We start from the raw sequence: 26,973 nt of genomic DNA on the forward strand, positions 1-26,973 counted from the left end.
ATCTTTTAAATGGTGTGAGGTTTGGTATGTTTAACTTTTAAGCATAAGTTGTTTTCAGTATCCGCTATCCACTGGAAAGTAGTATGTAATATAAATAAACATATGTAAAACTTTATAGGTATTTCCTATACAATTAATGCTATTGGTTCCCTAAGGTTATTTTCTCTTATCATCTCAATACTGCATATATGTCTAGTTAACATGAAACAAAACTTTAATATTTGGCTCTTACAAGCCCTTTTATCAACAATAAGAGGGAGGGAAGGAATCTTATGATTCCAATCCACCCAATGTAACGAGTTAGTTACCCAGATCCCAGTTCCACTACATTTCTTCCACCACACTGGAAAAAAACGGACTACAGAGAAATCTCGCACCTCTGAGCAGTTTCAATCATTCCATAAAAAAGCAGGCACTGTTGAGACACGCATTTCTCCATTTAACCAGGTCTCTTACTACCTTTTGGGGGGCACCCTTGCCTGCTGATAAAGACACTGCGTAAACTTCAACTCTTCTCCTCCCCGTTTCTGTCTGGCCCACCCAAGCAGGGGCATCACACAATTCCTGACCCCGAGCACTGCCCCACCCCAGGCTAGCGACAAGCGCTAGCACAGCGGCCCCCACCTTCAGAGGCTCGATGGTGTGCTCACTCGGCCACCTGCACAGGCCTGCCTCAAACAGCCCTCACGTGGCCGCGCGGGCCCAATTACCGAGGCCCACGCTTTCCAGACGGCCGCATGCGCTCATAGAGACAGAGCTCGCGCGGCGCCCCGCCCAGGCCGCATGGTGCTCCCGCGTTAATCCTCCCATGAGGTCCCGGTCGCCGGAGTTGCGGGTTCCTACCAAGCGTTGTTTCCGAACTCGGCCTCGGAAGCATGCCCTGATTGGCTTGCTCTGGAGGCGGGGACAGGACTCATTTGAGTCTAGGACCACTTCCTGAGGCGCGAGGCAGGAAGTTATCTGGTCTCTCTGGAGTCCTGTGGAGAAAGTGCTGTCTGTTGCAGTGGTGGCGGCGAGAACTGGAGGTGGGTCGGGAGACTGGCCGTTCGGTCTCGCCGCAGCCAAGGGCCCGTTTCCATCGTAGCACCACGGCACTCTCCTCCAGCCCCGAGCCCGGCGCGGCTGCCCGGGGGGCTCCTTCAGGCTCCTTGACGCCACTCCAAGGGGCGCCTATCTGGGCATCGCCTGAGCCTCCAGCCAGGGGACTGACTCCCGGCTTCAGCTCTCCGGGCCACTGTAAGAAGTGCCCTTATCACCCCTTGCCCTGTCCTCCTCCTCCCTGAACCATCGAGACCCTGGTCCAGAGCGATAGCCTTGGACCTGGGACTAGGCGGATCCAAGACGCTCAGCCCCGGCACCCCACAGACGGGGCTCTGCATCGTCTCTGATATGTCACCCACCATCTCCCACAAGGACAACAGTCGGCAACGACGACCAGGGACTTTCAACCACTCTCTGGATATGAAGAGCGGTCCTCTGCTGCCAGGCGGCTGGGATGACAGTCACCAGGAATTGGTGGGCGGGGAAGGGGACAAAGAAGCTCTGCGGGATACCGCCACTGGTGACTTCTCAAAAGCCCCACGGAGTTGCCGGGCCGAATTAAGCAGCATTTTGCTGTTGCTTTTTCTTTACGTGCTTCAGGGCATTCCACTGGGCCTGGCGGGAAGCATCCCACTCATTTTGCAGAGCAAAAATGTTAGCTATACAGATCAAGCTTTCTTCAGTTTGGTCTTTTGGCCCTTCAGTCTCAAATTGCTCTGGGCCCCGTTGGTTGATGCAGTTTACTTTAGGAACTTTGGTCGTCGCAAATCTTGGCTTGTCCCTACACAGTATATACTGGGACTGTTCATGATATATTTATCCACTCAAGTGGACCGATTGCTCGGGAACACTGATGGTAGAACCCCCGATGTGATTGCTCTCACTGTGACATTCTTTTTGTTTGAATTCCTGGCCGCCACTCAGGACATCGCTGTGGATGGTTGGGCGTTAACAATGTTATCCCGGGAAAACGTGGGTTATGCTTCTACTTGCAATTCAGTGGGCCAGACAGCAGGCTACTTTTTGGGCAATGTTTTGTTTTTGGCCCTTGAATCTGCGGACTTTTGTAACAAATATTTGCGGTTTCAGCCTCAACCCAGGGGAATCGTTACTCTCTCAGGTAGTGTATTTAAACTATTATGCGGTTAGGTTTATTTTACGTTTATGAATCCTTTTGACAGAGTGCGTGACGTTGGAGGCAATCTCATAATTTAATTTGCTGGAAATTATTCTGAGGGAGATTCCCCGAGGTTAAGTTTTCTGCTAAAATGAGCTTCAGCCAGAATGAGTACAGGAGAGCAGGCATAATTGATGAGTACCCTGCAATGAGCAGGGAGAGGCAGCTCATCCAATAACGTTGTGTAATGGCAAACAAAACTCAGTCTAGGGAGCTGTTGACATTTGCTTAATACATAGATGCACATTTTTTAAAAGTCTGGCTAGTGTGAAGGAATGAATCCAACCTGACTCCTGTGGCTTCTTACATTTTCCTTTTATTGGATTGAGATTTCTAGTTCCATGCTTTCTGGTTCATTTCTGCCTCTACTGATATACCAAGAGTCCTCTTCTAGCCTTCTGGTGAATAGAATAGGATTAATTTATTCAGCATTAATGAGTTGGCCAAGTGACAGAGTTCTAAGGGCCTCCTATGAATAAAGCAGAGTCCAACCCACAAGTAATAGGAGAAATGAACATTCATGGGGAGCTCAGGGTTGTTAGCTTGTGAGAGTCAGGCTTCACACTGCAGATAACATTTCACCTTGCTGAATTATAAAATTCCATGAAGTGGCTAAGTGGAATTCCAGAAAGCACACCACCAGGTGAAAGTGCACTGAAGCTGCAAAGTACAAAAAGGTACAGGACAGTACCTACTGTGTTCAGAGCGCCTGAAGCAGTAATGTGGGGAACGGGTTTGGGAAATAGTGAGGAAAGAAAAGTTGTGACCCAATTAGTAAGATTTTCTTGAATTGCTGTGAGAAAGAGTTTGAAGTTTATCTGGTAAGCAATTTTGTGTAAGTTCTACAAAATTTCCCCTTTTTCTGAATAAGTAAAATACATGTCCTTGGAAGGTTTTCTGAGTTTTTGTTTTAAGCTTTCCTAACAATTAGGAAACAGAAGTAAAATTAGCAATATCAGGAATAACCAACAACAGGAAAATGGTAGAATTCTTCATTTTGATAATGATGATGAATTTAAGTGATTCTCTTGAAATGTAAGCAGTTCAGCTTTCTCTCATCTTCCCAGTACTAGGTTGGGGATTCCAGACAGGGTAAATGTCAGGGGTAGTTGTGTAGTGAGGGAAGTATAAGGATTATATAATAATATTTGGGGAGTGTGGAGGATGGAGGGATTCACAACTGCACTACTTATCTCTTGAAATCTTACCTCCTCCATACCCCTACGCCCTGTAAGAGATCCCCTTTTCTACCTCCTCATACTGTTAGTGAGCTACTACTACTGATGAAATGATAATTATACTTTTCTTTAATTGGGTTGGGGCCGAAAATGGTTGAGAGATACTGCTTTGCATTTAAACAGATTGGTCTTGAAGTATTCTGGGGTCCCACTCCTGCTCTATAGATAATTCTCTGCCTAGAAATATTTTGTGAATGCATCGTATTAGCACCTTATTGCTTTTTATGCATTTTTTCATTTTGTACTGGAACTGTTCATGTCACCAGGAAGGACTAATGAAATGGTGTATTACTTAACATAGGAAAGCCTCAGAAGAGATGTCAAGATTTAAGAGGTTGTGGAAACTAAATTACTAACTAGGTAAATTAGAGCTTTCTCTAAGTACAAGAGTGATTGATAAAACATCATTCCACAGCCATTATACATTCAGGAGCCATGTTAATTATATCCTTTCGTAGCCACAGCTGTTCCCCAATGGGAAGATCAAAATTGTGCCGCATTGGATTTTTACTTACACTGATTTGTTATTTTGAATAGCTGTTCTGTGGAATTTGAACTTTGTTTCTAGGAAATTGTAAAAATAGCTTAGTATTTAATTTAATTTTTTCTGTGTTTTGGTTTTAATTCAAACATTTTAGTAAGTTAAGAGTTGAAGAGTTTTCGTTCTCTTTCTGATTGTACATATCATATTTATAGCTTCGATCTTTCTGCAACTTAGTAGCAGTATAACAAAAAAAAAGAAAGAAAAAAAACAGCAGTTTTTAGGAATTTTAAGAGCACAGAAAGAATGATGAAGGAAATAAAATTGCTTAGGTAGTAAAAGAAGAGCCAAAACACTGAGGCAGATGTTTAGAAAATCAGAAAATTAAAAGCCTAATTATGAATTATAAATATGAATTATGACATATTTTAGAATTGTAAAATATATTCTCTGATTAACACTTTGTTTTGAGTTACAGATAAATAGAAATGGAATATATTGAGGAAAGACAGTTTTTGCCATTTACAAAGCAGTAATCTAAATAATAAATTTAGAACATGAAGGACAAGATGGGAAAAATCCCTTAGAAACAAAACCTTGATTGTCCTGAGATTGGCTTTTTGGTGCTTCAGGGATCCAAGGCAGTCCTGAACTCAGAAGGGAGCTTTTTCCGTCCTGCCCCCTTTGGTTTTCAAGGATCTTTAGGAGCAAAAAGAGACAACCTTTTGAGCTGCAAGAGATGATGAAAGTAACCTAGAAGAACACAGATATTAGAACATAGTTTTATGACTTGGAAAGATAATATATTCCTTCTTTTTTTTTATAATTTAGATTCTGATTTGTATTTTTGGGAGCTGATTTTTTTTTAATTGAGGTAAAATTGGTATATAACAGTATTAGTTTCAGGTGTACAACATAATTCAGTTTTTGTGTACAATACAGAGTGGTCACCACAAAAAGTCTAGTTACCATCTCAGTTCATTCTTTTTAAAGATTTTATTTATTTATTTAGAGAGAGCGAGCAAGCGTGCACACACACAGGCGGGGGGGGGTCAGAGGGAGAGGGAGAGAGAGAATCTCAAGCAGATTCCCCACTGAGTGTGAAGCGTATCATGGGGCTTGATCCGATCACCCCAAGATCATAACCCAAGCCAAATCAAGAGTCGGACACCCAACCAGCTGAGCCACCCAAGTGCCCCAACCATCTCAGTTCATTCTTATAGATGAAGAAACTGAGGTCAGATGCCTAGTTGGAGGTAGAGATACAGGATTCCCCCCACTATCTGAATGTAGATCATTCTTAGAAAACTTGTAAGCTAAAATGGCATAAAGCAGAGTATCCAGACTTTATTTTACAAAAGACCTACTAGTGTCTTTCTAACAGTTGGTAGGAAACTAGGAAAAACCTCAGGGAAAACCTTGAAACCTAAATATAATTTGTGCTGTTTGGGCTTTTCTACCAGAGAAAAGTAGCACTCTAACTGCTGATGTCTAAAAACATCAGCCCACTTCTGGACTGCCTAATGGCATAGAAATGACAAAAAAAATTTTTGTTTTGTTTTTTAAGTGACCTGTGGCATTTATTCACTCAGTGCCTGTTTGGTGCTAGCCATGTGATAGGTGTTAAAATTTGAGAATTCTCTGCTCCAAAGGAATTTATAATGGGACTTTGCAGACCAAAATGATGGACTGGGTAGATGGACAGTGTAAATTAATCAAGTGAATTGGTACAGGACTGTAGGGTGTGGAGGGGACAGTAGTGACCTGAAAAACTCATGCCCATCTAAAGGTGGGGAGCTTCAATTTTCAATAAATTGTTGTCTTGTGACAGTAGGATCTTAGGATTGCCAAATCTTATTGGTATTCAAGAGAAGCTAGAGCTTCCTTCTTTATTTTATAATTTTAAAAACATTTATTGGACTCACATGAAATATGTCTTTAGATCCAATCTGTGAACTGGTAATTGAGGCATACTCCTCTAGAAGCAGTGATAACAATAATGAATAGAAGAAGTGATTGGGATAAGGACCAGGGTATTTGGGTTGGGGCAGGTTAGATCTGATACTGGAGAAGAGCGCTAAACATATTAGAGCTTAAGAATTAGTTTATCATATAGATAGGCATGAACATATAAGAGTCAATCAGAAAAAAAGGAAGTATTTTGAAAAAAACTGGTGAAAGAAAAGCTAATCAAACTGGCAATGAATATAGTTAAAACAGTATTTGTAAGATATTCTTAGAACTAGGAAGAGAGCAGGACCAATTAATTCTTACTTAGAGACAAATTTCTTTGTCGTGCTTTCTGAAGCAGGATTCAATATATATTGTGTGACCAGAAATACTATTTAGAATGTGGCCAGGACTAACTGACCCATTTCTAGATAGACCAGTTACTTTTAAATAGGCTGTAATACATTTTTTTAGCATGTACATCTAGACTTAAAACATCCTCCTGCATTCTCCGAAGGTAAAATTATAGAGGTAAAATTGTAACAGATGGGCAGTTGCTAGAGATTGGATGAGGAGAAGGTGAGTTTAAGTGGATGATAGCATGAGGGAGTCTTGGGGAGTGATGGAACTGTTCTGTATCTTGATTATGGTGGTGGTGATTTGAAATTTATACATGTGTTAAAGTTCATAGAACTGTAAACCAAAAAAAAATTTAGTTTTACTGTATAATAATTTTAGGAGTCTTTTTTTTTTTAAGATTTTATTTATTTATTTGACAGAGACACAGCGAGAGAGGGAACACAAGCAAGGGGAGTGGGAGAAGGAGAAGCAGGCTTCGCGCTGAGCAGGGAGCCCGATGCAGGGCTCAATCCCGGGACCCTGTGATCATGACCTGAGCCAAAGGCAGACGCTTAATGACTGAGCCACCCAGGCACCCCTAGGAGTCTCTATAAAAATAAAAAAAAAACTAATCCATTACTTTAAAAGCTAATCTCTGGGTAAATATCATACAAACTATGTGATATAAAAATCCTTGAATTTAGCTATCTTTTTGCCTTGAATGGGACAGGTTCATAAATCTGGTGGCTCTTACATCTCCATACACACAAATGGAGCAAATTTGAACTTATTTTCAAATATTGGGACCCTGGTAGTAAAGTGAGATAAGTAGAGGAATACTGGGGCTAGTAGATTCAGGAAGGATTAGATATTAAAAACTGGAGCCCACACCCCAGAAAAGAAGGTCTTAAAGCCTTTTTTTCTTTTTAAAACAAAGTGAAGGAGAAATGGTACTAAGTGCTTTCTTTGCCCAGTAAGGAAATGTGAGATTGCTTTTGTTTGGAAAAGTCAACTTATAAAATATACTCTAAACCAAAAAATTACTTGATTTTATTTGGCATATATTTTACTCTGAATTTCACTTCTGCTTTTATTGAAATTTATGTAGAGGCCAATTGAATTAGCCTTTATTATAAATTTATCAATGATAGAATTATAGAACCTCTCTAATTACAGGCAGTCTCCTACTTTCATTTATAGTGTTCCTGAAAACTATAATTTGAGAAAGCGAAATAGACTTACCTTATAAAAGGAGATGTTCTGTGCCTAGAAAATTAGAAATAAAGAATATAAAACCTCTGATTTCATCTATTTTTTTAAGAAACAATTTTGAATAAATCTGGTATTTTATAATGTTCTTTATATATTTTTTAAGGATAATATTTTTAAGTAATTTCTGCACCCAGTGTAGGACTCAAACTCACAACCCTGCAATGAAGAGTCACATGCTCTACCGATTGAGCCAGCCAGGTGCCCCATATGTGTTCTTTAATTTCATTCTTTTAAAAAATTACTTCATATTTTTAAATTTGGGGTTTATATTTTACATTGTATATACTATATTAGTATAGGAGGTCCTAAGTATATAATTTATACATGAGTGTGCATGCTATAACTTTTTTTATGGATGGGGCGCACATTCAAAAAGCAAGATGTTCTCTTCCACCATTTCTATTCCTTGGTTTAGGGTTGTCTAAGAATTTTTTTTTTTTTTTTAATTTCATTCTTTCCCCTCACTTTTGAACACAGTCCTTGCTGGCTGAAGTCCAGTGGTGATCAATTGAAGCTACAGAATGGGTGATTTCAACATACCTAAAGATTTCTATCTTTTTTGGTTGCTTTATATTATCTTACATTTGAGACCTACATTTCTTATTCCTAGCACAGTTTTAGAATTTTTGTGTTCTAAAAAAAAAAAAAAAGAACTTGTGCATTCTTAAATTTCCCATTAATTTTTTTTAACTTTTTATTTTAAAATAATTATAGATTCACAGTAGGGCAGAGAAATGTTTAGTGAAATCCCATGCACCCTTCCCCAGGCTCCTCCACTGTTAACCTCTTACATAAGTATAGTTCAATCTCAAAACCAAGAAATTGACATTGGTACAATTCATACCATTACTCAGATTTCACCAATTATACATGTACTCATTTGTGTTTGTGTGTGTGTGTGCGGGTGTGAGTAGCTGTATGTAATTTCATCACATGTGTAGCCTTGTATAATCATCATTACCACAATGATGATACTCAACTGTACCATCACCACAAGACTCCTTTTTTTATTGTGGCCTGTTTATGGCTATACCCATTTCCTCCTCTCCATCCCTAACCTCTGGCAGCTACGAATCTCTTTACCATCTTTATAATTATGTTATTTCAGAAATGTTAACAGGAATGAAATCATGCATATGTATCCTTTAGGGATTAGCTCTTTTCAGTTAGCATAATTTCTTTGAGGTTCATCCAGGTTTGTTGCACCTATCAATGATTTCTTGCTTTTTATTGCTGAGAAGGATTCCATTTCTTACACATACCATGGTTTATTTCACCACTTTTCCATTGAAGGGGATCTGAGTAGTTTCCAGGTTTTGGCTATTTTTATGTGAAAATAAGTCTTCATTTCTCTGAGATGAATGCCCAAGTATGCAATGGCTGGTTTCTGGTAAGTCCATTTTTAGTTTTAAAAAGGAACTGCCAAACTTTTTTCCAGAATGAAACGAATATACCATTTTATCTTCCTATCAAAAATATATGAATGATCCAGTTTCTCTGCATCCTTGTCAGCATTTGATGTTATTATTTTTCATGTTAGCTCTTCTGATGTACTCTTCATCTTCATGTGGTAGTTTGGAGTGTTCATTGTCTGCTGTTTTATAAAAGTCTAAATTCAGCTTACAAAAAATTTAGTGGTGTCAGGATATAGGTTATATAAAACCTGAATGCAAGAACCTATCATAGCATCAGAGCAGAGATATATATGTTTAATATTTTAATTAAAATCCATTTTAGGGTTTTGTGCCTGGCCAGTACATATTTTAAAAAATTAAAAGAGTGATTTACTTCCATCCATTCAGTGATAAGAGGCGCAGAGTTAGCATGAGGTGGGAGCACTAAATCTGTTGGCTTCTCAACCTTGCATCTTGGGCTGAGTTTGAGCCCAAATTTTGGGACAAGATGGTCCTTAATAGTAAGATAGCTGCTTAATCCAGGCCTTGATTGAAGAAACAATCTCTTCTACCCCAGAGGAAAACCTAACATTGTTGGAGTTAATGAAAAGGTATGTAATCTCGGGGCACCTGGGTGGCTCAGTTGGCTGGGCGACTGCCTTTGGCTTGGGTCATGATCTTAGGGTCCTGGGATCGAGCCCCGCATCAGGCTCCCTGCTCAGCGGGAGGCCTGCTTCTCCCTTTCCCACTCCCCCTGCTTGTGTTCCCTCTCTCACTGTCTTTCTGTGTCAAATAAATAAAATCTTTTAAAAAAAAAAGAGAGAAAAGGTATGTGATCTCAAACATGACTTTATCTTCCTAAGGAATTAGGAAGATTTCAAAATTTGCTTTATATTTACTTGATTTTCTCATAATATGCTATCTTTTAACATCCTAATCCCCAGATCAGATATGACTATATATATTGTATAGTCAAATAGCATTTTCTGTGAGGGCTGTACAACAGCGTGGATATTTTGAGTAAATGCTTCAGAGAGAGATTTGTGGCACAGAAAAGTCTGTTTCTTTTAAGATTCAGCCAGTGACCCAGGGCCAATCACACTATTTCTATTTCAGTTTCCTCCACTGTGAAAGTGAGTGTCAGACTGGATAGTGGGTGTCTAAAGTCCCTTCATGCTCTAACTTGTGAAATAGATTGCTGTGCCAAAAGCAAGATGGCGAAAGGAAGGCCTGACATTTAGAACAAACCGGAAGTTTGCTTCCCTGCCACTGACTTCTGAAAGACTAAAGTTCATTTCCATAGTGTGAGAGTTCCAGGGAGAGAGAATTTGATCTGAGCCAAGGATATCAGACAATGGTTCTTAAATCTTCTGTCTTTTCTGATGGTGGCAGAGAGTGAACCTACACCTAGTCCAAGGGTCTGGGGACCTAGTCCAAAGCCTTAAAAGCATGAAAGCTTTTTGAAATCTGATGTTTTATCTTAAAAAATTCTTGGAAATTTTGCCTTCCCTGTAATGTATATATTTTTTTCATTAAAAAGGCTCCCCTCTAAACTATTGAGTAAAATGAACTCTAAGAAGATGCGCCATGTTTATTTATCCTATTTGTTTGCATACCCTTTGCCATACTACCGTATGGGTAGATGGAAGTGGGGAAGGGGAGTACACGTATGCTGAAGTATCCGTGTTCCAGACTTTGTGTGGTTGGAGCTAAAATGGGTATCTTCTCAGGCATATCTGGTTGATAGGAAAGAGAGCCTACTTGCTGTAGACAGGTATATCTGAGCATCTTGGTAGTAAAATGGAAAACATTATTGCTTTAGGATCAGATCCGAGTTTAGACTCACCTCTGGCATTTTCTGAACTGTAATACTGTTTCATTGTGTGTAAAGTAGGAATAATAATACTTGTCTTGGAGAGTGAAATTTATTACACTGTCCCGTGTTTTGCTTTGGCATGATAGGCACTCAGGTGCTAGCTATTATATCTTGGTTACTGGTGAATTGGCACATGCTCTTAAAATTTTGCATTCATGGGAGCACTAGATAAGATCTAGTAGCCACTTATGAATATTTAGTTTGACGTATGGTCTTTGCCTAAAAATCATGTTTATGAAACTTGCACATCAGCTTTGACGTCTTAACTATATATATGTATACACACACACACACACACACATATATATACACACACATATACACACACACACATATCATATTGCCTTTACAGATGAAACACATAAATCAAAATTAACCAAAATGTTAGTAGTGAAATACTTAGATCATTTTTGGTAACAATATCTTTACAATGGTTGGTATATCAGACTATGGATGTTCTCTAACATCAAAGCAGTGTTAATAAATAATAACAGCAGTCTAATGATTATTACTATTTATGGTAATTGTGTTCATAAAACAATATATTTTCGGCAGTGGCTAAGCCTCTTTTTCTGAGCTTCATTCTCTTTGTGTGGGTTTGAATTAGGGCTCTGAAGTGATGCATTGTCGCTCCTTCCTTCTTTTATGTGTACTGTTAACTTTATCCAAAGAGCACAAAGAAATTAGAAATAATCTTATCTGCAAACAGTATTGAAATCTGTTTAACTTGTTCTTACATTTTTCTCCTGGTATTGGAGTTTAGATTCTAGATGAAGATTTTGTTTATGGGGCGCCTGGGTGGCTCAGTTGGTTAAGCGACTGCCTTCGGCTCAGGTCATGATCCTGGAGTCCCGGGATCGAGTCTGCATCGGGCTCCCTGCTGAGCAGGGAGTCTGCTTCTCCCTCTGACCCTCTTCCCTCTCGTGCTCTCTCTCTCATTCTCTCTCTCTCAAATAAATAAAATCTTTAAAAAAAAAGATTTTGTTCATGAAAATTGGGAAAATATACTAAAGCAAACTTAAAGATGTTTTGCTTAGTGAACTGGAACTGAAGTAGTATATAACTTAAAATTAAAATAAAAAAGCTTTAATTAATTTTCACTTAACATTTAATTAGAGACCATTAATTGAAATTTCTAGTGACAGTGAAAGTAACATAGTTTTTTTTTTTTTTCAGGGTTTCTTTAGTTCCTTTTTTTTTTTTTTTTTTTAAGTAGGCTCTATGCCCAGTGTGGAGCCCAAGATGGAGCTTAAACTCAAGACCCTGAGATCAAGACCTGAGTTGAGATCAGGAGTCAGACTCTTAATTGAGTGAGCCACCCAGGTGCCCCTCAGGGTTTCTTACATCTCTAATTTAAACCAAATGATGAACAAAAATTTTCTGAATGAGATTAATATTGTAAATGAAATACCACAAACAAGTCATTATTTGTCAGAGTTCACTGTGACAACCCAAACAGTACTCTTCACTGAAACAACCCAAACAGTACTCTTCACAGAATTAATAATGCAAAAATAATGAAAAGTAGCCTCATTTAAAAGAATAATCTTAAATTGTTCATTCCTTTTGAACCAGATTGCAAAACACTACATTAACATAAAGTAGAAATTGTTATTTTGACGAACCTTTTTTTTTAAGATTTTATTTATTTATTTGACAGGGAGAGACAAAGCAAGAGAAGGAACACAAGCAGGGGGAGTGGGAGAGGGAGAAGCAGGCTTCCCACTGAGCAGGGAGCCCCATGAGGGGCTGGATCCCAGGACCCTGGGATCACGACCTGAGCCGAAGGCAGACGCTTAATGACTGAGCCACCCAGGAGCCCCTATTTTGATGAACCTTAAGCATAAGACTTGTATATATTACTGCATTTTTTGAAATGGATACCTTTGTGTTTAAGAATGTTTCATGTTTTTCTTTTCATAACTAAAATTAATATAAAAAATAAAAATAATTATAGATTTCTCATGGTGGAGAAAAGAAATCACTCCAGAATACAAATTTCCATACGTGTTTAAAGATTTTGAGCTTCTTTAATTTGCATAATTTGAATAGCAGAGACTTGGTTTTGGCTAGGCTTTTGGAGGCTAAATAATTAGCCAATACTAGTAGATTCTTATGTCAACGTTAACTTAAAAAAATCATTATATAGGCAGTATGAAATAATGGAAAGAATATGAAACCCAAATTCAGAAGAGTTAGGTTCAAATTCTGCCTCTTAATTATTTGTTCTTTGACAAAGATTTAAATATCCTGAGCTGCTTTTCCTTACGTCTACTTACATAGTAATAATACCTGCTTTGCCTGTTTCACATGTTTGCTATGAAAATCCAATGAGATAACACAAAAAAAAGAAGCATTTAAACAGTAAAATGAGGGGCATCTGGCTGGTTCATTTGGTAGAGCATGCAGCTCTTGATCTTGGGGTTGTAAGTTCAAGCCCCATGTTGGGTGTAGAGATTACTTAAAAATAAAATCTAAAAAAAAAAAATAAATAGGGTGAAATTGGTCTAAACAAATAATTCTATATACCTCCATTGTAAGTGAGGTTCAAGCTGTAGTGAACACAGCAGTTAGCTTGAGTTAGCACAGCGGCAGAGCAAGACCAAATACAGAGGAAAAACCCTGACTCTAGTAGAATGCTCGCTCTGCTTGTTTTTGAAAAAACGTATTGAATAGGCTCCATGAACAGTTAGTCGTACTACACGAGCAGTAGGATGAAAAGTAAACACATATAAAACTGAGTACAATTCTAGAATGTTAGAACTAGCAAGCATCTGGGATTTTCTAGCCAAGTCCTCTTATTTTACAGGTGAAGAAACTAAGACAGGGTTATCCAATAAGCTTTGTAGTGGCAAACTAAGATACATTTCTCAGGGTGGTTAAGGAGATATAGGCTTTGAAATTAGTTGTATAAAGGTGTGAAATCACAATTTTACCACTGACTTAGAATGTAGCTTCAGGCAATGTAACCTAAGGCTATTTCTTTATCTGTAAATTGGGGCTTAGTATTAACCTAATCTATTGGATTGTTTGTAGTAAAGGAGATATGCGTATATAAAATGCTTAGCACACTTATGAACATGATGTACACCTAATAAGTGGAGCCTCTAATATTACTATTATTTTTAGTTATTGCACAGAATCTTTCAGAACATTATTCACTCCCTGTGCTTAATCTGTTAAAAAAACAATGGCTAATGGCCAAGCTCTCTTTCACTGAAACAACCCAAACAGTACTCTTCATGTGTCCCCATTGTGCATGTACAAGTATGAGGAAATTCCTTGTGTCACACTATTGAAGCCTATTCTAAACAGATTAAAAACATTAAAAAGTTTAAAAATAAAAGTTGGAAGATCTAATATAAATGAGCATCTGTTTGTTGCCTAAGTTATAATTTAATAAAGAACTGAAATGGCTTAATGTGCTTAAGAAGTATGACTGATGGAGAAGAGCATGTGACTCCTGATCTAAGGGTTGTGAGTTTTGAGTCCTACGTTCGGTGTGGACATTACTTAAATAAATAAATAAACTAACTAACTTAAAAAAAAAAGTATGACTGATAGATCTTATGGGATATGAAAATCATCAGTCACCCTTAGCACTTTCCTTGAAGAAAATGACACAACAGACTTGTTTCATTCAACCCACAAATGTCTATTTTCCTTTTCTTTTTCCTTGTTAAATATCCCTGTCTATTTTGGTCTATGTAATAATATGTTCAACAGAGGCAGGACTGTCTTGTTCATCTAGTATGCTTGGTATGTTGCCTTGAACATGATAGGCACCTAAGTGTTGATCTTTTAACAGATTTAGTGGAAGAAAAGTTGTATACAAAATTAAGTATCCATGCAGATATGTCATTTCAAAGGTTATAGATGTTAACATTTTTAATTTCAGATTTCCTTTTTTTCTGGGGAGCTGTATTTTTGATAACAACAACTCTAGTTGCCCTTCTGAAAAAAGAAAACAAAGAAGTATCAGTAGGAAAAGAAGAAACCCAAGGGATCACAGATACTTACAAGTTGCTTTTTGCAATTATAAAAATGCCAGCAGTTCTGACATTTTGCCTTCTGATTCTAACTGCAAAGGTAAGATATTTATAAAGCAAATGTACTACCCTGGTACAATTACCAGTATCATGGAATACTTCCATTGCCTTTTCATATCACAAGTTCCTTTCCACTACTATTAGAATGTAACAATAAAAAACGGTATTTTCTGTTTATTAAGTTTGTTTTAAAAGATGTGATAATTTCAAAGTAACCAAAACGTCTTGGAATCTTGAAAAGAATTAAGCAAATTTGAAGAACTTCTAATAAATGTGAAATTTTACTTAATGGATGATACTAATGCTTGGGATGGAAATGAATGCCTTGAACAGCTCTGTACTGTTATAATGAGTGTACATTTAATGTCAGAGGTATTATAATTATTTACTTAGAAAGTGATTTACAAACATACAGAAATATTTAAGTTTTAGAAGTCTACTTAAAAGTCAGTTGACTTATTTTTTTTAATGTTGGAAGGAAATATACCATAAATAAATGGGGATTTTGGTAACTTTTATTTTATTCTTTATGTTTTCTGTATTAAGATGTCCTAATTAAAAAAAAAAGTCCTAATTCTATAGTCCAAAAACATTTCAAAGATATTATGCTAGCGGAAAGGTAAGTTTATTTCAGTACAGTAAGAGATTGCTAGTGTTGGAATTAGTATTCCTAAAATCTAAAATCCAGGGGTGCCCAGGTGACTCAGTGGGTTAAGTGTCTGCCTTCAGCTCAGGTCATGATCCCAGTGTCCGCATTGGGCTCCGTGCTCAGCAGGGAGCCTGCTCCTCCCTCTCCCTCTGCCTTTCTGCCTACTTGTGATCTCTCTCTCTCTCAAATAAATAAATAAAATCTTTTTAAAAAAATCTAAAATCCGTTATAGGAGTTTCATATTATATCTCTAAAGCTATCTTTATAAATACTTTACAGCTATCTTTACCCTGAAGTAAAAATTGGTAAAAATTAGAGCCTCATTGTTTTTGAAATAGTGAATTTTTTTCCTCTCTAATGATAGGGTTACATTTTAAGGAAACATTGGGAAGGTTAAAGTTTAGAAACTTAAGATTCAACTTTAGGAAATAATGAAAGGTTCAAAAAAGATAGTAATATTCTCTAATTACATCATTTAGAGGTAATCATTGGTAACACTTTTGGTATATTTCCTTCCGGCCTTCTTTTTCCCCTTTGTGTGTGCGTGTTACATGTGTATGAGTGTGTGTATACACACTTTATATATATAAATGTAATTAATAAGTTATAGTCAACAAATTAATATTAATACTATATATATACATACAGATATGCATGTAAATAAAAGTGGAATTGGATCATACCATATATAATTTTAAACTCATTTTTGTCTTACTACTCCATATTCCTTATTATTAAATAATTTCTGGAAACATACTTTTTAGGCTCCGTCAGTTAAGTGCTGATTTCACCTCAGGTCTCCATCTCAGGGTGGTGAGTTCAAGTCCCACATTGGGCCCCATACTGGGAGTGGAGCCTACTTAAAAAAGAAAAGATACTTTAATAGCTATATAATTGTCACAGTGTATAGATTTGCTATAATTTACTCGTTTTTCTGTTGTATATTTGCTTACATTTTTTAATTATAAAACTGCACTAGTGAATATTTTTGTGTATTTCCTTTCAGTAGATTCTTAAATAGGCAATTAGTGGGTCAGTGAATATGATTGCCAAATTGCTTTTTAAAAGATTACAATTATACTGTTGATAGCAATGTATAAGGAGGTGCTTCAGTTACAGAATCTAGAATCTTGTGTTCCCCTTTTAAAGTAAACCTTGCCAAAAGTAACATCTCTCCTAACTTTTAATGTCATAGATTAGTTTTCTCTACTTTTGAGTCTTATAATAAATGGAATATCCAGTATGCATTTTTATGTCTGGCTCTTCTATTCTTTCACTTAACATTATATTTGTATAATTTATCCATATTGTTACTCATAGCAATAGTTTGTTCATCTCATTGCTTATAATATTCCACTATATATACATATGCTATAATTCATCCATCCTACAATAGATGTTTAGTTATTTCTAATTTTGGACTATTATGAATAGTACTTCTATGAATATTCATGTACATTACTTTTGGTGAACATGAATGCACATTTCTGATGGGTAAATACCTAGGAAGAGAATTGAGGGTCATAAGAAATGTCTTATTAGATACTGCTGCACAGTTTTCCAAAATGGTTGTTTCCCTTTCCCTACTGCTAACAGTGTAAGAGAGTTCCAATTGCTTCACAGCCTTGAAAGACATATATTGTCCTTTCAAATTTAGCCTTTCTGGTGGGTGTGTAGTGGCATCTCATTGTGGTTATAATTTGCATATCCCTGATGATTAAAGCGGTTGAGCATCTTTTCTTATGGTTATTGGCCATTTAAATATCCAGAGCTGCTTTTTTTTTTTAATTTGTAGAATTTTTATATATCTTGGGTGTTTTGTGTCTACAAATATCTCCTACTGTGGCACTTTTAAGATCAAGTAAATGTTGAAGTCAGTTTGTCTGTTTAAGTTTTACAGAGAATGGGTGAAATAGTAGTGAAATTCTTTTGTGGATTTAAGTAAAACATCATTGGCCTTTAATTTTTCTGTGGTGAAATTTGCCCTTTGGCTCCATTCCAAGAAGTTAAAGTACATACTATTACCATTTCTTTAAAGAATGTTTTTTAATATAGTTTCACACTTACTGAAAATTTGCTTATATAGTTGAAAGAATTCCCATATGTCAAATCTCTAATTGTTAACAGTTCCACTTTCTGTATTCTGTAGATTTATGCTCTATTACATATTTCTTCTGAAATACTAGAGTATTTGTACATATTATGCCCCTTTATCCATAAGTACCTTGAGTATATATTTCCTAAGAACAAGGGTTTTCTTTTCCAATCCACAACTTAATCAAAAATATAAGAATTTTAATTGATAAAATACTATTACCTAATCACAGCCTATACCCAAATTTCACCAGTTGTCCCAGTAACAGCCTTTATAACTTTACTCTTCCCTGGTCAGGGACCCAGTCCAGAATCACACATTGGATTTAGTGGGTATCAGCCTTTTTTTGTCCTTCATGACCTAGATGTTTTAAATTTTTCTGTAGAATGGCCTTCCATTTATGTGTGTCTGATGTTTCTTCATGTTTAGGTTCAGGTAATGCAAATATGTCAGGAATGTCATCCAACTAATAGAGTGATGACTTTGGGGAATTCCATGAGGAGCCTTATGATGTCTCTTTATCCCATTAACTGTTGATAACTTTGATTACTTTGTTAACCCATTATAAAGTTACTATTTTTCCTTTTGTAATTAAAAACTAATTTATGGAGAGATACTTTGAGACTCTGTAAATACCTTATTTCATCCCAAACATTTACTCACTACTTTTAGCATCCTCCTTTTTGTTTGTTTTTAAAAATTAAACTACGGTTTTTCTTCCCTTTCATTTTATTTAACCCTTCAGATAGAATGTTTTCTCAAAATTACTTTTGAAATGTTAAGACGATTTTTGGAAATTTTATTGTGATCAGTGAGAAATCATTAAAAACGGGTATATGTGGCAGTGATGCTTCATTTTAACCAGATTTTATTTGGAGTCAATTAAAGACTCTTTTTAAAACTTAAAACATAGAAATCAGTAAGTTTGGATTTGAATACTGTTTATTGTAAGAGATTGAACTTTCTGAAATTTAGTTGTAATTACAGCCATCTGCTGTTCCTAAAAGTGCTGAATTTTCAGTTGTTTTCACTGAGTATTGTCAGTAGACCATAGGACAAAGTATGCCTTCTGTAACTTGATTGTTGTACCAGATAGAATAATATATTTACTTGTAACTGCCGTAAATCAATAATGAGATTGAGGTTCTTGGAGAACTTACATATGCTTGAGGAAAATATTTTGTAAATCACAAATTAAAATATTTTTTTGTTTTTATATTGCAGATTGGTTTTTCAGCAGCAGATGCAGTAACAGGACTGAAATTGGTAGAAGAGGGAGTACCCAAAGAACATTTAGCCTTACTGGCAGTTCCAATGGTTCCTTTGCAGATAATATTGCCTCTGATTATCAGCAAATACACTGCAGGTCCCCAGCCACTAAACATATTTTACAAAGCCATGCCCTACAGGTAAAAATGAAATAAAACCTTACTAAATAAGAAAGGTTAAATGAGGAACATTCATCAGTATCACTAATAACTGTGTAAAGTATATATGGAAAAAGACTTGAAAAGCATCTTTAACTTCAGTATCATTTATATGCACTTTTATCTCTTTTTAACCTCCTAATAGGTTTTAAATAACAGGCTACTTTCACATAGTAGGCATACAGATTTCTGGTTTTGTTGTTATTTTTTAACCTAAAATGGACATCAACTCCATGTTTCTTTCTTTTTCTATAGATTATTGCTTGGATTAGAATATGCTCTACTAGTTTGGTGGACTCCCAAAGTAGAACATCAAGGAGGATTCCCTATATATTACTATATTATAGTGCTGCTGAGTTATGCGTTACATCAGGTAAGCTTGCTGTGGTTTTCTCAGAAGTAAACTTTTATTTTTGGAAAATAAAAAAGACATTTTTCTACAATTGCCTTGAAATAATGATAATAAATTTTAAGACTTAAGCATGAGTCTGACACTGAAGAAATTATTTGACAATGAACTTTAAACATTGTGGCTTTTGATTTATTGAGCTCTATTCATAGTTTCTTCATTTCATTTATTTCGTTCATTCAACCAGTATTTGTTATATACAGAATTAATTCCAAAGCTTGTAATTCTACCCTTCCTAAGTATTCCTCAGTCCATCCCTAGACTTGAGTTCTTTATTTCTTCTATTCCCGATGCCTTTTCTTTCTGAAAGTCTTGAGAAATAATGATGGCTCCTGGGCGACAGATCCCAGGTTTTTGGTTTCCATTCTGTACTGAAAGTTAAGACTTACTCTTTGTGATTTTGAAAATTGTGTCTTAATCTGCCTTCTCTTTCTTTATTAGCTTTGTTTGTAATCCCTAGCCTCACCTAAGCTGCTGTTGCAGAATGGGGTTGTGTTCTGGGGGCAAGTGATTCAAGTAAACTTGTAGACACCCAGCAGTAAAATTTGGGACTTGAGTGCAGTTATTACAAATGTGTATCTAAGAGTCACTTTGGATTTTTCTATGGAACCTAGTTTAAACTCTTTGCAAGTTATAATTACAAACTCCTCACTTGTTTTTAACTGAAACCTAAAAATGTGGCTACCAAGTAATCTCAATAATTTTTTACATATAGTTATATCATTTGAGAGAACTCCATAATTGATCTGTCCAACTAACTGTATATTTAAAGAAGTGCTTTAACTTAATAAATGTTTCGTTATCTGTGTAAGTAAAAGAAAACTACAGTGTAGTAGTCCAAAAATCTTTGTTTGGCTTTGGATTTGATTAGAAAATTTTCTAAAGTGTAGCCGTTGACGCTCAGACAGCCAGATGCTTTCTGGGAAAAACTGTACAAGGCCAAGTAAATTTGAGAAATGATACCTGACATAACCCTTCTTTATGTAGCATCTTAGTCATCAACAAATACTAATTGGACACCTATTCCATGCCAGAAACCATTCTAAGTGCTAAAATATAACTGAATAAATCATGCCAAAATCCCTGTCCTTAAGGAGTTTATATCCTAAAGGCTTTCAGAGGCCTACAGTGAAAGGGACCTGTTTATTTTTTTGTGTAACTTAGTGTTTCTCAATCTTTTTTGACTCTGGAATACCCTTTTCTTTCTTTCTTTGTTTTTTTTTTTTTAAGATTTTATTTATTTATTTGACAGAGAGACACAGCAAGAGAGGGAACACAAGCAGGGGGAGCAGGAGAGGGAGAAGCAGGCTTCCTGCTGAGCAGGGAGCCTGATGTGGGACTCAATCCCAGGACCCTGGGATCATGACCTGAGCCGAAGGCAGACGCTTAACGACTGAGCTACCCAGGTGCCCCTGGAATACCTTTTTCTATGAACGCCCCATGGAATAGTATTCAAAGGAAAGCGATTTGGGAAACATGGTTTGTTTCCATGTTTCTAAATGGAGGGTTAATTCTTGCCTCTTAAGTACTTTTTGCCTCTTAAGGAGATTTTTCTGTTCAGTTTGTCTCATAAGTTTTGAAATGTTATCATTCTTTATATGTAAAAGAAAAAATACATATATATTCATTCACATATATACTTATATATACACACACAGGATGTATTTGGGGACAATACAAATATGGGGTTTTGCTAATTGCTTGTATGCATCCTTCAATGCCACCCTGTTTGTCATTTTCTCTATGGAGCTTTCCTTGACTACTTACTGTAGAATTAATCTCTCATTTATTTAGATTCCAGTAGCATAATGTGTGTACTTCTACTTTCAGTACTTACTGCATTTCATCGTAATTATTTATTCCTTGTTTTCCCAGCCTAGAATAAGTTCTTCAAGGGTACAGAGAGACTGTGTCTTTTTTTTTTTTTAGGATTTTATTTATTTATTTGACAGACACAGCGAGAGAGGGAACACAAGCAGGGGGAGTGGGAGAGGGAGAAGCAGGCTTCCCGTGGAGCAGGGAGCCCAGTGTGGGACTCTGTCCCAGGACCCTGGGATCATGACCTGAGCGGAAGGCAGACGCTTAACAACTGAGCCACCCAGGTGCCCCGAGACTGTGTCTTATTCATCTTTTTATTGCCATGATCTGGCCTGGCCTATAGTAGGTGCTCAATATATCTTTGTTGACTTGAGTTTAATAAGGGTCATGAAAATTAATTTTCAGATTTATGATTTTGACTTTTTAATTCAGACTCTTTTTTATAAGATCTAATTATGGTAAAGTTGTTTTATATTTTCCTTGTAGGTTACATTGTACAGCATGTATGTTTCCATAATGGCTTTCAATGCAAAGGTTAGTGATCCACTTATTGGAGGAACATATATGACCCTTTTAAATACTGTGTCCAATCTGGGAGGAAACTGGCCTTCTACAGTAGCTCTTTGGCTAGTAGATCCCCTCACAGTGAAAGAGTGTGTAGGAGCATCAAACCAGAATTGTCGAACGCCTGATGCTGTTGAGGTAAGTATGTTGTAATTTTATTTATTTTTATTTTTTTTAAAGATTCCACCTATTTATTTGGGAGAGAGAGAGCTCGAGCAGGGTGGGGGCAGAGGGAGAAGCAGAGCAGGGAGCCCACCGTGGGGCTCGATCCCGGGATCATGACCCCAGCCAAAGGCAGTCGCCCAACCAACTGAGCCACCCAGGTGCCCCAGTAGGTTGTAATTTTAGATAACATTAAGCTAGTATTAAGATATCAATTTTCAGGGATGCCTAGGTGGCTCAGTTGGTTAAGCATCTGCCTTCAGCTCAGGGCATGTTCCCAGGGCCCTGGGATCGAGTCCCACATCAGGCTCTTTGCTTAGCGGGGAGCCTGCTTCTCCCTCTGCCTGCCGCTGCCCCTGCTTGTGCTGTCTCTCTCTTTCTCTGACAAATAAATAAAATCTTAAAAAAAAAAAGATACTAATTTTCAGGGGAACCTGGCTGGGTCAGTCTGTGGAGCATGCCACTCTTGATCTTGGGGTTGTATGTTTGAGACCCACATTGGGTGTAGAAATTACTTAAAAAAATAAAATCTTAAAAAAAAAGATTAATTTTCTTATTTTGCCTCTAGAAGTACTGTATCTTTTTAAAAAATCATATCTGCCCATAGTTTCTTCTTTTTTTTTTTTTTAAGATTTTATTTATTTGACAGAGAGCACAAGCAGGGGGAGCAGGAGAGGGAGAAGCAGGCTTCCCACTGAGCAGGGAGCCCGATGCGGGGCTCCATCCCAGGCCCCTGGGATCATGACCTGAGCTGAAGGCAGACACTTCACCGACTGAGCCACCCAAGTGCCCCCTATAGTTTCTAGTGTAGAAATCTGTTTGTTTGTGTTTTTTTCCTGTCAGAACTGAGGGTTATAACACTTAAATCAGTAAGAGTAGCTCACTTGAAGATGCTTCTCAGCAGGGGAAGAGCAGTCTCTCTCCCCTTTACCTTGAGGATCCTATACAGTAGGCACTTAACAAGTGCATAATTAACAGCTAAGTTTTATAATGATAAAAAAGGGAAATTCCATTGACTATTTATATAACAATTGTAGCTAAACCTGAATGGTTAGCAGTCTGTTGTTAAATTATTTCAAATTAACATTAGCCCACTTCTAGAGTAGATTCATTGGAAATTTCTACACATTTCCCAAATATGAAAAGCTATATCTTCTCTTTCTTTTTTTTTTTTTTAAGATTTTATTTATTTATTTGACAGAGGGAGACACAGTGAGAGAGGGAACACAAGCAGGGGGAATGGGAGAGGGAGAAGCAGGCTTCCCGCAGAGCAGGGAGCCCATTGTGGGGGCTCGATCCCAGGACCCTGGGATCATGACCTGAGCCGAAGGCAGACGCTCAACGACTGAGCCACTCAGGCGCCCCTAAAAGCTATATATTCAAAATGGAAAATGAGTATTGTTTACAGCAAGAGCTGAAAAATATTTTTAATCCTTTTAGTAGCATTAGAGAGATTAAGACATATTCGCATATTTCACCATTTGAAATGAACAAAATGATGAAATGATTTAACAAAAATATATTTTGAAGGGAGCCTGGTTGGTTCAGTTGGTAAACCCTATGACGCTTGATCTCTTGGTCTCTGGGTTGTGAGTTCAACACCCATGCTGGATTACTTAAAAAAATAATAATAATAATAATAAAAATACCTTCCAAAAATATTTTTTTATTAATCCCTTAAATTAAAAGTAAAAACATCTAAATTGCTGAATATTTCCATTTTGAAATTGTGAAATATGTATTCTAATTTTACTTTTACAGCTTTGCAAAAAGCTTGGTGGCTCATGTGTTACAGCGCTGGATGGTTATTATGTAGAATCCATCATTTGTGTTTTTATTGGATTTGGTTGGTGGTTCTTTCTTGGTCCAAAATTGAAAAAATTACAGGATGAAGGACCATCTTCATGGAAGTGCAAAAGAAGCAACTAATGCATTCACTACTGGACATTCTAGGAAGGTAACTGTAGTTTCATTTTAATTCAGACAGCTATGATAATCAGTGCACAGGAGTATAAAATAATATTTTAAACAAGGAAATTATTAATATAAAATGCCAAATGATTAAAAAATAGAGACTCTCTGTATAGTTGATTATATTTTCCTTGCCTTGTTAATGTATTTGAAGTTTACTTAAGGTCAGGAAATTGGTTCTTAAAACAAGTTTTCTGGCCTTGTTATTTGATTTATATCTTTTTAATTTACTGACCAAAGTATGTTTTAACCTGCAGTGTAGTAGTCATGGGCAGTAACCATGCAGTCAAGTATTGTTATCAGTACCTATCATTGAACTGTATTTAAAATTTTAGTACAATATATTAAGTGGAACAGAGCTTGATATTCAGGTGCTAATTACAACTAGTCTGGCCTTGTTGGCAGTTAAATCTTATTTTGAATTGCAAATTGGTTAAATTCTATGTGGAATTTGCTGAGAAGAGAATGCAGACTACTGAAATGCCATTTTAGTTGTTATTTTTCTGACCATAACCACATTGTACTAATGAATCTGTGTTAAAAAGACTATTTTAAATGTATTTCCTGCTTTTGTAAGCATTAAAGATTTATAAGAAGATTATTCTAACTATTTTTTATAAAATGAAAGCTACGATTTTTAGTTTAATGATTCCCCTGTCCCCCTTTTTTGGAAGATATTATGATTCCTTGTTAACTTTTACCCTAAAACTTACATATGTTTTTTGTCATAAGTGCTTCATGGCATACAGACAGCTCATGAAGGGATCTAATTTAGTGTTGTATGTATGTTTATGGCAAAGTTTTGAAAATAAAAAATGTTTTTCTTCAAGCAGTTTTTTTTATTACTGAGAGAAAAAACAGTAAAGCTTTTCGATTAAATAAAATCTAAATGATTAATACCGTAATTTTAAAGACTATTGCTGAGAGAGAGAGACAAAGACATTTTGTGCCTTTGACAAGTTAAATTATGTTGTGGAAGAATGTTTCTTAATTAAGCACTTTACTAGTGAGAAAAGATCTCGCGGTTACTTTATGTGAAATCAGGTACTGTATTTCCACTTATTAAAACACAACCTTCTGTTTGTAAACTGAAATGTCTGGTAGAGGATTGATATCCCAGGAAAATTAAGCTTTTGAATACATTAGCAATTCTCAACATATTATGTACACCCAGTGATAAGGTTCTTTGCGTATTTTGTGTTGCGTATTACTCTGACTCTTTAGCAATTATGTAAATCCTTCCAAAGTTATAGAAAAAGAAAGATTAAGTTGAGTCTGACTTAATTTTATCCTTGTGGGAAAACATATACTAATTTTTTATTTTGTTAATTTTATAACATAGGTTGAATTTTAGAGTGGGGTTTTATATAAGTAATGGAGGATAAAATGGGTGGGAGAAAATGGCACTCAGCATCTGAAGATAGAGGCAGTTCTCTAGAACTCATGCATTGCCATTAGAAAGCCTGGGTTGGGCATCGATGTCAGATTCTGAAGAATCACCTGGAAAATCATCCTAGAAACAAGGAAGCTACACCAAACCATACTCTACCATACTTTGTCACATGGATTGTCCATTATCTTGTATTATAATCAAAATGCTTACTTGAATAAAGAAAAGAACCCACTTACTCTCATATGTGAAATGTATTTTGCTTTTTAAATTTTGGATTAAGAAGGTGACATTGCCATAATTACCTTTTGTTTCTTACCAATTCATATTAAAAATTCACATACTTTCAAACATACTTTGAAGTCAACAAATCTTTAATGACTTGAAGTATTAAAATATATTGTAAGCCTTTAACTATAAGGTAAAAGCCATTATTAATTGCATTTGCTCTAGAAATGAACACTTATTTTGAATTATAGTCCTTTGGTTATTTGGGTACATGTTTGTAACACATACGAAAAATGACTTCTTAATAGCTATGTGCAACTATATTGCATACATTGATTACTGATGGCATCTTACAAATGATCTACCTGAATCTGAGGATCTGTTCATGGTATATCAGTAGTACTAGAAAATACTACCTTTTTTGCATATGTTTTTCTTCACTGATAGATCCTGATAAACTCTACCCTCAAGTATGAACGTTAACTCCTCCAGTTAATGTATTATACATTTACTAGCTAATATTCTTATAAATCTTAACAATCTTATAAGATTAGCTAAGACTAAAACCAAAAATTCCTTCCTTTGTAAATATTTTAATTTTGCCTGGTCAATCGTAAAAAAAATTTGTTCAATACCTAAAATAGATTCCTCTATTTTTTTAATATTAAACCTTTGAGATACAAATCTGTTGTTTGATTTCATCTCTTTATTACAAGGATTTTTATCCTAAACAGGTGTCAGTGGGGCCTTGAAACCCCTGAATTGCTAGCAAAACTGGACATGTAATTATTTGTCTTTCTGGAGAGAGTGCTTGTTGAAATTGTAAATGGTCTGTGATCCAAAAAAGTGTAAAAGCCATAACCTTATTGAATGTGGGCTATGAATTGTAAACATAAATTTGAAATAATAGTTGTGAAACTAATTGTTTAAAGCATCCTAAAAACAATGTTAAAAGAAAAATCTTATGATGAAAACTGGAAAATGTCTGCATTTGTAGTAGTGAACTTGAACCTTGAACAGATTAGAGCAGGTAAGACATTACTGGTAGGGGAGAGTTATAAGGGTGAATTCTGTCCCAAAAAAGAAATATCTTAGTCATTTAGTATTTTTTTCCTATTAATAATTTCTGTTTTGCCCTGTTAACAGAAACCCAAAAAAGTATGTTGTTTTATATTAAATGGTTGAACTCATTATTTAATATAACAGAAGACCAGGCTTGTTTTTATATTTTGGGGGATCATCTTTTTTCTTGTGGTTGAAAGAATGAATAAAACTGTATGACACAGACCCTGCTAAAACTAAAGAACCAATTTGTTGGGGACATTCCATGCAGATTTCCAAAATGTATTTTACCTTAGTATTAGAGAAAGAAAATAAGTTTTAAGAAATGATTCCATTGTAGCTAGGATTAATATATTTAATAGCCATTTTCATTACAGGAGG

General features: G+C 36.2%; 1 protein-coding gene across 2 annotated transcripts; it reads left to right on the forward strand.

The window, feature by feature from the left end:
• The first annotated feature begins 1,212 nt into the window (after positions 1 to 1,212).
• Positions 1,213 to 25,548, forward strand: SLC33A1 (solute carrier family 33 member 1). Of its 2 annotated transcripts, XM_028103169.2 has the most exons (6): positions 1,213 to 2,161; positions 14,667 to 14,857; positions 18,786 to 18,970; positions 19,244 to 19,361; positions 21,702 to 21,917; positions 23,703 to 25,548. In XM_028103169.2, the coding sequence occupies exons 1-6, from the start codon at positions 1,390 to 1,392 to the stop codon at positions 23,868 to 23,870; spliced, it is 1,650 nt and encodes a 549-aa protein (XP_027958970.1). In that variant the 5' UTR covers positions 1,213 to 1,389; the 3' UTR covers positions 23,871 to 25,548. The 2 variants fall into 2 exon arrangements, with proteins under 2 accessions (XP_027958970.1, XP_027958971.1); XM_028103170.2 differs by lacking the exons at positions 14,667 to 14,857; positions 19,244 to 19,361 and having other exon boundaries at positions 1,309 to 2,161.
• Positions 25,549 to 26,973: the final 1,425 nt, after the last annotated feature.

This window comes from Eumetopias jubatus, unplaced genomic scaffold (assembly GCF_037043125.1).
Source record: "Eumetopias jubatus isolate StellerSeaLion01/CBP00866 unplaced genomic scaffold, mEumJub1_p1.0 scaffold_1, whole genome shotgun sequence".
Taxonomy (NCBI): domain Eukaryota; kingdom Metazoa; phylum Chordata; class Mammalia; order Carnivora; family Otariidae; genus Eumetopias; species Eumetopias jubatus.

What these genes read in the sequence shown, in the direction of transcription:
- SLC33A1 (XM_028103169.2), top strand. Translation starts at nt 1,390, where the DNA reads ATGTCACCCACCATCTCCCACAAGGACAACAGTCGGCAACGACGACCA. An exon ending in TACAAAGCCATGCCCTACAG is followed by an intron (nt 18,971 to 19,243) that starts GTAAAAATGAAA and finishes CTTTTTCTATAG; the next exon opens with ATTATTGCTTGGATTAGAAT. An exon ending in GAACGCCTGATGCTGTTGAG is followed by an intron (nt 21,918 to 23,702) that starts GTAAGTATGTTG and finishes TTACTTTTACAG; the next exon opens with CTTTGCAAAAAGCTTGGTGG.